Raw genomic sequence first — 15,165 nt, 5'->3', positions numbered from 1 at the left:
GCATTTTTATTTTCAATAAATTGGTTAACGAGGGTTGTAGGGGGGTTTTATTTCAATAAAATATTTTTTGTTTGTGTCTTTAACTTTACTACTACCGCGTTAGTAATGGTGTCTATCTGATAGACAGCGTCCATTACTAAGGCGGTGGTTAGTATTAGCCAGTTAGCCATTATTACACTGGTACCCACCGCCACTAAGGGTGCCGGGATGAGCCAGGTACGATCCAGTACCCGAACATCTGACGTGATGGAGCAGGCTTGTATTATTAGGATGGGAAAGCCCAAAAACAATGGGCCTTCCCACCCTGGTAATGCTAGGCTGGTGCTGCTTAATTGTATCCGGCAGGTTATGAAAAATGGGGGGGCCCCACGTCGTATTTTTTTTAAAATAAATATTTGAAAAAAACAACATGGGGTCTCCCCATTTTTCATAACCAGCTAGATACAATAAAGCAGCTGCAGTATAGCATTACCAGGGTGGGAGGGGCCATTGTTTTTGGGCTTTCCCAGCCTCAAAATATCAGTCTGTGGCTGCCACAATACCCAACCATCACTTCAGACGGTCGGGTACTGGATTGTACCCGGCTCTTCCCAGCACCCCTGGGTGCGGTGGGTATCGGGTAATAATGGAGGGGTTAGTGTTAGCCTCTTCACTGGGACGCTGCATATCAGACAGCAACCATTACTAAGGCAGTAGTAATGAAGTTTAAAAAAACACCAACACAGAAAAAATATTTTACTGAAATAAAAGACCCCACACAATCCCCGTTAACCATTTTATTGAAAATAAAAACACCATCATCAATGTAGTACTCGAATCCAACGTAGTCCAAAAACCGAACATGTAAAAAAACACAAAAAAAAAACACATTAGTAACACTAATAACTAAAAAAGCAAAATCATTATGATACTTACCCTCCTGGGTCTGTGACAGTAAACTATGCAGTCCATGTGACCGCTGCAGCCTGTGTTGGCCTGTGATTGGCTGCAGCGGTCACATGGGATGAAACGTCAGGAAGAAGCAGGGAGTTCTGGGTAAGTTAACTTTTAATACTATTAAGGAGGCTCTGTCACCAGATTATGAGTGCCCTATCTCCTACATAATGTGATCTGCACTGTAATGTAGATAACAGCAGTGGTTTTTATTTTTAAAAAACGATCATTTTTGAGCAAGTTATGAGCAATTTTAGATTTATGCTAATGACTTTCTTAATGCCAAACTGGGCGTGTTTTTACTTTTGACCAAGTGGGCGTTGTACAGAGGTGTGTATGACGCTGACCAATCAGTGACCAATCAGCGTTATACACTTCTCATTGTTCCAGTCCATTGTTACAGTGTGATTGTGCAGTGAAAGAAGCTGGGCTGGAAAAATGAGAAGTGTATGATGCTGATTGGTCACTGATTGGTCAGCGTCAGACACTTCTCTGTACAACGCCCAGTAGGTAAAAAGTAAAAATACGCCCAGTTGTCTATTAAGAAACTAATTAGCATAAATCTAAAATTGCTCATAACTTGCTCAAAAATGATCGCTTTTAAACATAATCAGATCAGATTATGTAGGAGGCAGGGCACTTATAATCTGGTGACAGAGCCTCTTTAACTCCAGCGGTAATCACTGTCCCGGGTGCTGAAAGAGTTACTGCCGATCAGTTAACTCTTTCAGCACCCTGGACAGTGACTATCCCCTGACATCGCCTAGTAACGCTCCCGTTATTACTGGTGCACACACGTAGCCACCCGTAATTACAGGAGCCCCATAGGCTTTGATGTGCCTGTCCGTGCTGTAATTACGGCCTGAAATAGGACATGTTCCATATTTTTCAACGGCCCGGGCACCTTCCCGTAAGCAAACGTGAAGGTACCCGTGGCCAATAGAAGTCTATGGGCCCGTAATTACGGGCCGTAATTACGGCCGTTTTTACGTTTGTGTACATGAGGCCTTATGCTGTGTAATATATTGTACTGCGCATGTGCATAAAAGCCTTCTTTGTTTGTGAATCCTGTAAATGGTGTGACAGACCATGTGGACAGGTTGTGGATGGAGTCTACATTTCCCCAAGATTTCTGTCTTCTACTATCTGAAAACAACCAGGGAATAAATTCAGCAGAGAATGTGGTTATCCCGCTGCAATAGGTTTTGTCTAAAACCTGGAAAAGGGCCTGGTTGTTGGAGTGGGAAGAGATGGGTGGGTCCCCACTCCATCCACACAGTCCTGGTCTTGGGCTGTCTAGCTATTAATCAGGGGTCAGGTGTGATAGCCCTTTAAAAAGGCTGCAGTTCAGTCACACTCTCTCTCAGCCTGGGGAGAGGAGCTTGTGAGAGCAAACAGACTGCATTCATAACGGGTTGTATGGTCTGCATGGTTTATGGTGCCAGGCATTAGGCCTGCACTGTGTTAGTTAGGATACCTGACTGTATAGTTAGTGCCGGACAGGCATAGAGTTTTCTTTTATTTGTTTTCGTTTTATTTCATGTACAACCTGTAAATAAAACTGGCTGAGACCAGTAGTACCACATCTTTGCTGTGCGGACTGAAATGTACTGGCGTGTTTGATACCGAGTGCCCGTCTACCCCAGGAGACGACTGTCCCGCTACCTAATTCCCTTACAATGGGTAGACCCAAGTTATAATAAAGCAGATCTCAGTCTAATAGCACGTCCGTGTCTGTGTCTGATTTCTCTGTGCGCACATCGTATCATCTGATCAGAACTTTGAGGTACATAGACGAGGGTCGATTGGGCGCAGTTAACCTTTTCACTAACAGAAGGGTTTCTCATATTTTATCCTCAAAGTAAAATTAACATTATTTTGGGGGAAAAAACGTGCCAAAAAAAATGCTGTGGAAAATTCGAGCAAACTGTGTGTGAATCCACCCTAAAGGGTATATTTACATGCGTCAGATTTATTTGCAGAAATGTCTCCAACTGTCCCAATTATCAGAATAGGGTTTGTGGAAACCCATGCAAATGTTGCAAAAATAACACTATTCAGATGTATGGAATGGATTTCAATCGTGGAAAAATCTGCAACCAATCTGCCACATCTGAATATACCCAAAGTATGGTAAATGCTGTATGTAATATACAATAATGTATTTAACCCCTTTACACCCTATGACGTACTATCACATCAGGGGCATTGGCCTGTTAACGCAAAATGCCGTACTGTTATGGCATCCAGTTAACAGGCTACTGTGTCTGCAGATACAGTTTTAAAGCAATGATAGCTTAATGCTATCAACTGCTGGAAGGCCGGGACCGGAGCTAGCCTCCGATCCGGCTGATTAACCCCTTAGATGCAGCGCTCAAAAGCGAGCGCTGCATCTATGGGGTTACTAGCAAATCAGAACCACGCGATACAATCAAGGGATTCCAAAGGCTGTGTAATGATGGGGGTAGGGAAACAGACAAGTGAGCCCTAATCTACCCGCCACTCAGTCCCTGCCTACATGCAAAGACCCGCCCTAGGCGACGGGTACAACTGGGCGACGGTCCCTACGCTCAGTAAGTGCACGACAGACAAACAGACAAGGGTACACAAAGCTAAGGGAAATGGGGGAGTTGCCCACGGCAACACCGTGAGCAACAAGAGTGGTGAACGAGCCGAGTAAAACCAGGAGTGTACGAGGTACCAAACGCTGAGCAGGAGAGTAGTGAACAAGCCGAGTCAAACCAGGAGTGTACGAGGTACCAAACGCAGAGTAGTCAGTAAGCCAGGGTCAGTATGAAGCAGGGTTAAATAGTTCAGAAGCTGCAGCAGGGCCAGGAAACCACACAAGAAGAATCACAAGCAAGGAGGAACAGGAAAGGCAGGTATAAATAGACAGAGGGCGGGAGCTAGCTCTGTCCGGCCAGGCTGTGATAGGCTCTCCCACTCCTAAGCCTGCCATCCTGAGTGGTGGAAGATGGAGTCAGTCTCACAGACATAGAAGCAGGTGCAGACTGATTACATATGGGCGTATACACAGAAGCTGTGCCTGGCAGATCCTTTTCAGTACCCCCCCTTTTATGAGGGGCCACCGGACCCTTTCTAGGTGGACCTGGTTTATTGGGGAAACGAAGGTGGAACTTCCTGACCAATACCCCAGCGTGAACATCCCGGGCGGGTACCGAAGTCCTCTCCTCAGGCCCGTATCCTCTCCAATGGACCAGGTACTGGAGGGAGCCTTGGACCATCTTGCTGTCCACAATCTTGGCCACCTCGAATTCCACCCCCTCCGGGGTGAGAACGGGGACAGGAGGTTTCCTCGAGGGAGCCAAGGACGGGGAGCAGCGTTTAAGGAGGGAGGCATGAAACACGTCGTGTATTCGAAAAGATGGGGGCAACTCCAGTCGGAAGGAGACAGGATTGAGGACTTCAATGACCTTATACGGCCCTATAAACCGGGGAGCAAACTTCTTGGACGGGACCTTAAGGCACAAGTTCTTAGACGATAACCACACCAGATCCCCGACCATAAACAAGGGGTTAGCAGAACGTCTTCTATCTGCCTGAGTTTTTTGTATGCTCTGCGACGCCTCTAGGTTCTTCTGAACCTGGGCCCAGACTGTGCACAGTTCCCGATGAACGACCTCTACCTCGGGATTGTTGGAACTACCAGGTGAAACGGAGGAGAACCGTGGATTAGACCCAAAATTACAGAAAAAGGGGGAGACCCCTGACGAGTTACTGACCCGGTTATTAAGGGAAAATTCGGCGAGGGGAATGAATGAGACCCAATCATATTGACAGTCAGAGATAATTCACCTTAAATATTGTTCTAGAGACTGATTAGTCCTCTCGGTTTGGCCATTAGTTTCAGGATGGAAGGCAGAGGAGAAGGACAGATCAATCTCCAACTTTTTACAGAAGGCTCTCCAAAACAATGAAACAAATTGTACCCCTCTGTCCGAAACAATATTGACAGGGACCCCATGGAGACGCAGGATGTGTTTGACAAACAAGGTAGCTAACGTCTTAGCATTGGGTAGTTTCTTGAGGGGCACAAAGTTGCACATCTTACTGAAGCGGTCTACTACAACCCACACCACCGACATGCCTTGAGATGGAGGCAAATCAGTGATAAAATCCATGGAGATATGGGTCCAAGGTCTCTGGGGAATGGGCAAAGAACGTAGTAAGCCCGCTGGTCGGGACCTGGGAGTCTTGGACCTAGCACAAACCTCACAAGCGGCGACGTAGGCCTTAACGTCTTTAGGCAACCCAGGCCACCAATAGTTTCTGGCAATAAGGTGCTTGGTACCCAGGATGCCTGGATGACCAGATAGTGCGGAGTCATGATTTTCCCTAAGTACCCTTAGCCGGAATTGCAGGAAAACAAACAGCTTGTTCTCAGGAAGGTTCCCGGGAGCTGAACCTTGATCAGCCGCAATTTCAGAGACTAAATCAGAATCAATAGAAGAAATGATTATACCTGGAGGCAAAATACAAGCAGGATCTTCCTCCGAAGGAGGGCTGGCCATGAAGCTATGCGACAGTGCATCAGCCTTAATATTTTTAGACCCAGCCCTATAGGTAACCAAAAAGTTGAATCTGGTAAAAAATAGCGCCCATCGAGCTTGTCTCGGGTTTAGCCTCCGGGCAGATTCTAGGAAAACCAGATTCTTGTGGTCGGTAAGGACCTTTACCTGGTGCCTAGCCCCCTCCAGGAAGTGGCGCCACTCTTCAAATGCCCATTTAATGGCTAAGAGTTTGCGGTTGCCAATATCATAGTTACTCTCAGTGGGCAAAAACTTCCTGGAGAAGTAGGCACAGGGACAGAGATGGGTGAGGGACCTGGTACCCTGGGACAAGACAGCCCCAACTCCCACCTCGGATGCGTCAACCTCCACGATAAATGGCTGCATTTGGTTGGGCTGAACCAGCACCGGGGCCGAGATAAAGCACTTCTTAAGGACCTCAAAAGCCTGGACAGCCTCAGGAGGCCAGTGGAGGAGATCAGCACCTTTGCGAGTGAGGTCCGTAAGAGGCTTAGCGATGACCGAGAAGTTAGCAATAAATCTCCTGTAATAATTAGCGAACCCCAAGAAGCACTGTAACGCCTTCAGGGAGGCAGGTTGGACCCATTCCGCCACAGTCTGGACCTTGGCGGGGTCCATGCGGAATTCATGAGGAGTGAGGATTTGACCCAAAAATGGTATCTCCTGCACCCCAAACACACATTTTTCGGTCTTCGCAAACAGTTTGTTTTCCCGAAGGACCTGGAGCACCTTCCTGACATGCTCAATGTGGGAGGACCAGTCCTTGGAAAACACAAGTATGTCATCAAGGTACACTACAAGAAATACCCCCAGGTAATCTCTTAAAATCTCATTTATGAAATTCTGGAAGACCGTGGGAGCATTACACAACCCAAAGGGCATGACGAGGTATTCGAAATGACCTTCGGGCGTGTTAAACGCAGTCTTCCACTCATCCCCCTCTTTGATGCGGATAAGGTTATACGCCCCCCGTAGATCAAACTTAGAGAACCATTGGGCCCCCTGAACCTGATTAAAGAGATCAGGAATCAAAGGAAGGGGATACTGGTTCCTTACAGTGACCTTATTCAAGTTACGGTAGTCAATGCATGGCCTAAGACCACCATCCTTCTTCCCTACGAAGAAGAAGCCAGCACCTACCGGAGAAGTAGAGGGGCGAATGTAACCCTTGGCCAGGCATTCCTGGATATACTCTCTCATGGCTTCACGTTCGGGACAAGAGAGATTAAATATCCTACCCTTAGGGAGCTTAGCTCCTGGTACCAAATCGATAGCGCAATCGTATTCTCTATGAGGAGGTAAGACTTCGGAGGCCTCCTTAGAGAAAACATCAGCGAAGTCCTGAACAAACTCAGGTAGCGTGTTCACCTCCTCAGGGGGAGAAATAGAATTAACAGAAAAACATGACGTCAAGCATTCATTACCCCATTTGGTAAGCTCCCCAGTATTCCAGTCAAACGTGGGATTATGCAACTGCAACCAGGGAAGGCCTAAACCCAAATCGGACGATAATCCCTGCATCAACAGTACAGAGCACTGCTCCAAATGCATGGAGCCAACAAGGAGTTCAAAAACAGGGGTATGCTGTGTAAAATAACCATTAGCAAGAGGAGTGGAGTCGATACCCACTACCGGGACAGGTTTAGGCAAATCAATCAAAGGCATAGATAGACATAGCAAATTCCACAGACATGATATTAGCAGAAGACCCTGAATCCACGAAGGCACTGCCGGTAGCAGACCTACCACCAAAAGAGACCTGAAAGGGAAGCAAGATTTTATTACGTTTCATATTTACGGGAAATACCTGTGCGCCCAAGTGACCTCCCCGATGATCACTTAGGCGCGGAAGTTTTCCGGCTGCTTATTCTTATGCCTAGGACAGGTGTTCACTTGATGCTTGTCATCCCCACAATAGAAGCAGAGACCATTCTTCCTGCGGAACTCTCTACGTTGTCGGGGGGTCACGGAGGCCCCGAGTTGCATAGGCACCTCCGAGTCTTCCGTGGAAGAGCGAAGCAACGGGACCTCGGGAGGCATCATGGGGGAGTCAGAGGGGAAAACACAAAAACGTTCAAGTTGTCGTTCCCTGAGACGTCGGTCAAGTCGTACCGCTAAAGCCATAACCTGGTCTAGGGAGTCAGAAGAGGGATAGCTAACTAGCAGGTCTTTAAGGGCGTTCGACAGACCCAACCTAAACTGGCACCTTAAGGCAGGGTCATTCCACCAAGAAGCTACGCACCACTTCCTAAAGTCAGAACAATACTCCTCAACAGGTCTCTTACCCTGACGTAAGGTCACCAGCTGACTCTCGGCAAAGGCAGTCCTGTCAGTCTCGTCATAAATGAGTCCGAGAGCAGAAAAGAAACGATCAACGAAGGAAAGTTCAGGGGCGTCAGGAGCCAAGGAGAAGGCCCATTCTTGGGGCCCTTCCTGGAGCCGGGACATAATTATACCCACCCGCTGGCTCTCAGAACCTGAGGAGTGAGGCTTTAAGCGAAAGTAGAGCCTACAACTCTCCCGAAAGGAGAGAAAAGTCCTCCGGTCCCCTGAGAACCGGTCAGGCAACTTGAGGTGGGGTTCAAGAGGTGAGGTGAGGGGCACTACCATGGTAGCGTCAGGCTGGTTGACTCTCTGAGCCAGGGCCTGGACCTGTAGGGAGAGACCCTGCATTTGCTGAGCCAGGGTCTCAAGGGGGTCCATAGTAGTGTGAGGGACCAGGGTAGCCTAGGTATATGGGCTTGTGATTATGTAATGAAGAGGGTAGGAAAACAGACAAGTGAGCCCTAATCTACCCGCCACTAAGTCCCTGCCTACTTGCAACGACCCGCCCTAGGCGACGGGGTACAACTGGGCGACGGTCCCTATGCTCAGTAAGTGCACGACAGACAAACAGACAAGGGTACACAAAGCTAAGGGAAATGGGGCAGTTGCCCACGGCAACACCGTGAGCAACAAGAGTGGTGAACGAGTCGAGTCAAACCAGGAGTGTACGAGGTGCCAAACGCTGAGCAGGAGAGTAGTGAACAAGCCGAGTCAAACCAGGAGTGTACGAGGTACCAAACGCAGAGCAGGAGAGTAGTCAGTAAGCCAGGGTCAGTATGAAGCAGGGTCAAATAGTTCAGAAGCTGCAGCAGGGCCAGGAAACCACACGAGAAGAATCACAAGCAAGGAGGAACAGGAAAGGCAGGTATAAATAGACAGAGGGCGGGAGCTAGCTCCGTCTGGCCAGGCTGTGATAGGCTCTCCCACTCCTAAGCCTGCCATCCTGAGTGGTGGAAGATGGAGTCAGTCTCACAGACATAGAAGCAGGTGCAGACTGATTACCTATGGGCGTATACACAGAAGCTGTGCCTGGCAGATCCTTTACAGGCTGCTTTGGCAACCGGAGGTCTAACAATGGCCTCCTGTCTGCCAAGTAAAGAGGCCTGTCAGGCCCCGCCCGGAGGCGAGGCCTAAAAGGCCTCCGATCAAAAAACGAAGATGGCACGGGCTCAGAAGATGAGCCTGCGCCATCAGCCGAGGGTGTCTGCTGTATGTTACAGCTGACACCCTGCTGTAATGGCAGGGAACAGAGCTAGCTCCGCTCACTGCCCTTAACCACATAGATGTGGCGATCAAAAGTGATCACGGCATCTTAGTGCTTGTAAACAATTGGCATCGCCGTGATGCAATCGCGGGGGTGCCGATGGTTGATATAGCAACCACAGGCCTAACAATGGCCTCCTGGTCTACGGTAGCCCATTATGCCTCACCCAGAGGCGGAGCCTAATATGCTTGCTGTCAGTGAATGACTCATATCTCTAATGCATTGCACTACGTGGGTAGTGCAATGCATTAGAATAAAGATCAGAGGTGCAGGCCTTCAAGTCCCCTAGTGGTACAAAATAATAAAGTTATAAGTAAAAAAAACAAAAACTGCCTTTTTTTCCTATAATAAGTCTTTTACTATAGGAAAAAAATGAAAATGTTAAATAAAAGTACACATATTTGGTATCACTGCATTCGTAATGACCCGAACTATAATGTTATTTTTCCCGCAGGGTGAACACCGCAAAAAAAAACAATGACAGAATCACTATTTTCTGGTCACCACCCCTTTCAAAATATAGAATAAAAAGTGATCAAAAAGTCGGATGTACCCCAAAACAGTACCAATAAAAACTACAACCCGTCACACAAAAAAAATAAGCCCTTAAACGGAAAAATAAAAAAGTTATGGTTCTCAGAATATGGTAACACAAAAAAGTAATTTTATTGTGCAAACTATATACGTATGGTATCGCCGTAATCATATTGACCCGCAGAATAAAGTAATATTGTCCCACGGTGAATACTGTAAAAAAAAAAAAAGAATAGAAAACTTTGTCAGAATTGCTGGTTCTTGGTCACCTTGCTTGCCAAAAAAATGGTATAAAAAGTGATAAAAAACAAATTGGCCCGCAAAACAAATAAGCCCTCACACAGAAAGAGAGAAAATAAAAAAGTTCTGGCACTCAGAATATGGTGACGCAAAATGTGCAGAGTATTCGAAAAGCGGATAAGATTGGGCGCCATTTATCAGTGCCATACTGGTAACACATCTGTGACATATTATTTATTTACCCCGTTATTGTACCCTCTTATTATGCCCTGATTTGCTCCACACAAATTACATATGCCCCCACATTATAAACTGAAATCCCAGAAAAAAACCCAAACAGAACAATTACCATGCTAAATCTGCGCTCCAAAAGCCAAATGGTGAAAAGCCAAATGGCGCTCACTCCCTTCTAAACCCTGCAGTATGCCCAAACTGCAGTTTTCGTCCACATATATGGCATCTCCATAACTGGGAGAACCCGCTTAACACTTTATGAGATATTTGTCTTCGGTGGCATAAACTGGGCACAACATATTGTACACTAAAATAGCATATCAGCGGAAAATTACAATTTTCACTTTGCACCATTCGCTGCGAATCAATTTCTGATAAAAAAAAAACCTGTGGGGGGTAAAATGCTCACTACACCCCTTAAACTGCCTTAAGGGGTGAAGTTTCCAAAATAAGGGTCACGTCTAAGGGGTTTGTTTTACTATTTGACCTCACCAAAAGGCGCATGTCCAAGCACATGATAAATGCCTTAAAAGGTTTTGTTTCCAAAATAGGGTCACTTCTTAGGGGCTTCCACTGTACTCTGGTACCTCAGGGTTTTGCAAATGCGATATGGCGCTCAAAAACCAATCCAGCAAAATCTGCATGCCAAATAGCGCTCCTGCCTTTCTGAGCCCTGACGTGTATCCAAACAGCAGTTTATAACCACATGTGGGGTATTGCCATGCTCGGGACAAATTGCTTTACAAATGTTGGGGTGCTATTTCTTTTTTATCCCTTGTGAAAATGAAAAAATGTTGATATTAATTTTTACGGCCTAATTCCAATAAATTCTGCAAAAGACCTGTGCGGTCTAAATGCTCACTATACCCCTAGATACATTCCTTATGGGGTATAGTTTCCCAAATGGGGTCACTTTGGGGGGGCACCTACTGTTTTGGCCCCGCAGGGGCTTTGAAATCAGACTTGACACCCGAAAACCATTCCAGCTAAATTTGAGCTCCAAAAGCCAAATGGTGCTTCTTCCCTTTTGAGACCTGCCATGGGTCCAAACAGCAGTTTATTACCACATATGGGGTATTGCATTGCTGGGCTCATAAGAGTTTGCTTTACAAATGTTGGGGTGCTTTTTCTTCGTTATTTATTGTGAAAATGGAAAAATCTGAGCTAAAACTACATTTTATTAGAAAAAACATAGATTTTCATTTTCATGGCCTAATTCCACTAAAGTCAGAAAAAAACTGTGGGGCCAAAATGCTCACTATACCCCTTGATAAATTCCTTGAGGGATGTAATTTGCCAAATGGTGTGTTTTTGAGAGTGTTTCCACTGTTTTGGCCCCACAAGACCACTTAAAACCTGGCATGGTGCCTAAAATATATTCTAATAAAAAGGAGGCCCCAAAATCCTCTAGGTGCTCCTTTGCTTCTGCGGCCTATGCTTCAGTCCAGTAGCACAGTAGGGCCACATGGGGGATATTTATCAAAACTGAAGAATCCGGGCAATAAATATTGAGTTGCGTTTCTCTGGTAAAAAAAAAACCTTCTGTGTTACAGATAAAAATGGATAAATACAGATTTTCTGCAAAAAAAAATTTTATTTGTAAATTTCATCTTCACTTTGCTTTAATTCCTGTGAAACGCCTAAAGGGTTAAGAAACTTTCTAAATGTTGTTTTGAACACTTTGATTGGTGCAGTTTTTAAAATGGGGTGATTTATAAGGGGTTTGTAATATATAGGGCCCTCAAAGCCAATTCAGAACTAAACTGGTCCCTAAAAAAAAAGATTTTGGAATTTTCTTGAAAATGTGAGAAATTGCTGCTAAAGTTATAAACCTTGTAACGTACTAGAAAAATAAAAGGATGTTCAAAAAACAATGCAAACAGAAAGTAGACATATGGTATATTTAAACTAATAACTATACATTTAAATTTAGAAAAATGCTAATGTTTGCACATTTTCTCAAAATTTTGGTGTTTTCACAAATAAGCTCTGAATGTTGACAAAATGTTGCCACTAACTTAAAGTACAATGTGTCACGAGAAAACAGTCTAAAAATTCCTTGGATAGGTGAAAGCATTCTAAAGTTATTACCACATAAAGCGAGACATGTTAGATTTGAAAAATGGGGCTGTGCCCTGAACATGCCAACTAGTCCAGGTCCTTAAGGGGTTAAATACAGTTGATAGCATAGGATTTTTTAATGTATATGTTTGAATATGTTATATACTATTTAGTGCATTATTGAATACAACAGATCAGTACTTACAGTTTCAGATAAGAACTTACAGTTTAGTTGTTTAAGCCCAAATAAAATATAATGAATACACTTTAAAAAAAACGAAAAGAATTGTCAAAGTAAATATAAAAGCAAAATCAATAAAAACAACTCACCTCTCATACAAATATGATCTTACTGAACACCCAAAGCATGGAAGTATCAAGCCAATGCCAATAAGAACATATTCAAATATCAAGAATCCAAATGCAAAGGAGTAAAGATTCTGGTCACAAAAGTTTGGACCTTTATTTTTACTGTACAGACTAAACACCCAAACACTTCCTAAAATGGAAATAAAAACGTTTCTGTTATTAATAATAATAATAATAATAATAAGCTCCACATAAATATGACACTATGTTGTCACCAGTAAACTACATTAAGTACACACAGCATAACTTAAAGTTCCTGGACCCCCTGCATTCACAGGGCGCCCATATATCATGTGCCATTTATAATACTACACACTCCTATAGACAAGGAGACAAGGGACAACAATGTATGGTCCTGCCTGGTGAACGCACCATAAACCAGGGGCATAGCTTGGTGGGGCAGACAAGGCATGTGGCCCGGGCGCAACTAGGGTAGCACGAGCATCAGGGGCTCCTCCTGGAGCGGAATCCCCAACAAGAGCATTGCCGATGCTCTGGCCGGGAATTTCGCTCCTGGAGAAGCCCCTGACGTCACTATCCATATATGGACAGTGATGTCAGGGGATCCTCCTAGAGCAGAATCTCCAGTCAGAGCATTGCCGACGCTCTGGCTGGTATTCCACTACTGGAGAAGTCCCTGACATCACTATCCATATATGGACAGTGATGTCATGGGCTCCTCCAGGAGAGGAATCACAGAGCAGAGCGTTGCTGACGCTCTGGCCGGGTATTCCGCTCCTAGAGGGAGCCTCCCAAAGGAGGGAATCCTAATCCCAACACGTGTTTCGCCACATGCCTTATCTAGGGGTCTCCATAGAGACCGCAAACACCCCCTAACACAAAGTAATCTCGTTTTTGAAGCTGAGATCACGCTGGGCTGGGAAGGGAAGAGGAGAACTGTATGATGCTGATTGGACAGTGTCATACAGAAAACATATAAAATAAAGCTTTGAATAAAGTCAGAATAGTCTCCAGTTGCTATTAGCGTTCTAATCACCGATCCCTGTACCCTCTGCGGAAAAATTTGCTTAGAATATGAAAGGGAATGGCATTGGAGCTTCAATTCAGGGGAACATACTATATGTGCAGCCCAGTAGAAAAAGGCCCACTACTACTTTATGATAAGCCATCAATGTTTGATTGATGAGGTCTCATCTCTGTAACCAATCAGCAGAATGCAACTCAGTCCTAGGTACCAGGCACAGCCACCCATTTAAACGCTGTGCCTCTGCAAATACAGCCACTTCATTCTGCTGATTTGCAGGGATCCCGGAGGTCGGAGGCCCCGTAGAACCATCTAAAAATACTGAACTATACCTATCACTTGCATGCCCAAAGATCCCTAAAATGAAGAGGTCCAAATACTATTCTTGCACCAGGTTCTTCTGCGGTTGCACCTGCTTTATTTCATGTGCCAAAATCACAAAAATCAAATAAAAACCTCCGAAGCATCACAGAAATCATAAAATGATATAATAAAAACTACAGCTGTAAAGCATACGTAAAGAAAGCTGAAAGGTTCACAAATGTCAATCCAAGTGCTCCTAAGAATTGTCTAAAGATCCAAGTGCTCCTAAGAATTGTCTGAAGTCATAACTTACAGTTCCAGCGTTTCCGTTGCTCCAAAAAAAAAACTGCGAAAAGCAAATAATGGAGCTGCACTCACTTAATGTGAATATGGATTTGATCCAGACATGCAATGTTTTGGCTAAAACACAGCCTTTTTCAAGCATGGCTGCATTTTAGCTGAAACGTTGCATGTCTGGGTAAAATCCACATTCACATTGATCAAGTGAGTGCTGCTCCATTATTTGCTTTTATATTAGAAACACTCATGGATGAGCCGGATTAAGTCTACATGAGGCGTCCAGCACATCACTTTAATTCACATTTGGAGTGTCCACCTGTACTTTTCCAGTCTATACAGCAAGTTACCAGCTGGTCATGTCTGTATGTACAGATGTAGCCGTCTTTACCTTTACTTTTAACACGTTAAATAAACAATGACTAGATCTCTTATCTTGACTTTTTCAATGACTTTTCAATGGCTTTTGCAGAGGCGTAGCCAGGTTCTCCAGCACCCGGGGCAAAGATTCAGGGGTGGGCTATCTGTGGAGCACTATATACAGGGGTGGACTATATGTACAGGGGTGGGCTTTCTGTGGAGCACTATAGGGGGAGCTATTTGTGGGATACTATATACAGGGGTGGGCTATATCTACATGGGGACTATATACAGGGGTGGGCTATATCTACAGGGGGACTATATCTACAGGGGGACTATATCTACAGGGGGACTATATCCAGGGGTGGGCTATATCCAGGGGTGGGCTATATCCAGGGGTGGGCTATATCTACAGGGGGGCTATATCTACAGGGGTGCTATATCTACAGGGGGGCTATATCTACAGGTGGGCTATATCTACAGGGGGGCTATAACTACAGGGGGGCTATATCCATGGGTGGGCTATATCCAGGGGTGGGCTATATCTACAGGGGGGCTATATCTACAGGGGGGCTATATTCAGGGGTGGGCTATATTCAGGGGTGGGCTATATCCAAGGGTGGGCTATATCCAGGGGTGGGCTATATCTACAGGGGTGGGCTATATCTACAGGGGTGGGCTATATCTACAGGGGTGGGCTATATATAGGG

General features: G+C 45.2%; 1 protein-coding gene across 1 annotated transcript in view; it reads right to left on the bottom strand.

Annotated features, from left to right (window-relative positions):
• LOC142660295 (transmembrane protein 272-like) overlaps nucleotides 1–15,165 on the bottom strand; it is a 77,287-nt gene that overhangs the window by 5,330 nt on the left and 56,792 nt on the right. The window contains exon 5 of the mRNA XM_075836886.1: nucleotides 12,472–12,640. Within this exon, the coding sequence (XP_075693001.1) occupies nucleotides 12,472–12,640 (169 nt within the window). The remainder of the gene's footprint in view (nucleotides 1–12,471; nucleotides 12,641–15,165) is intronic.

Source organism: Rhinoderma darwinii, chromosome 9 (assembly GCF_050947455.1).
Source record: "Rhinoderma darwinii isolate aRhiDar2 chromosome 9, aRhiDar2.hap1, whole genome shotgun sequence".
Classification (NCBI taxonomy): domain Eukaryota; kingdom Metazoa; phylum Chordata; class Amphibia; order Anura; family Rhinodermatidae; genus Rhinoderma; species Rhinoderma darwinii.
Note: the sequence above shows the minus strand (reverse complement) of the source record. Positions and strands in the feature narration are given on the sequence as shown.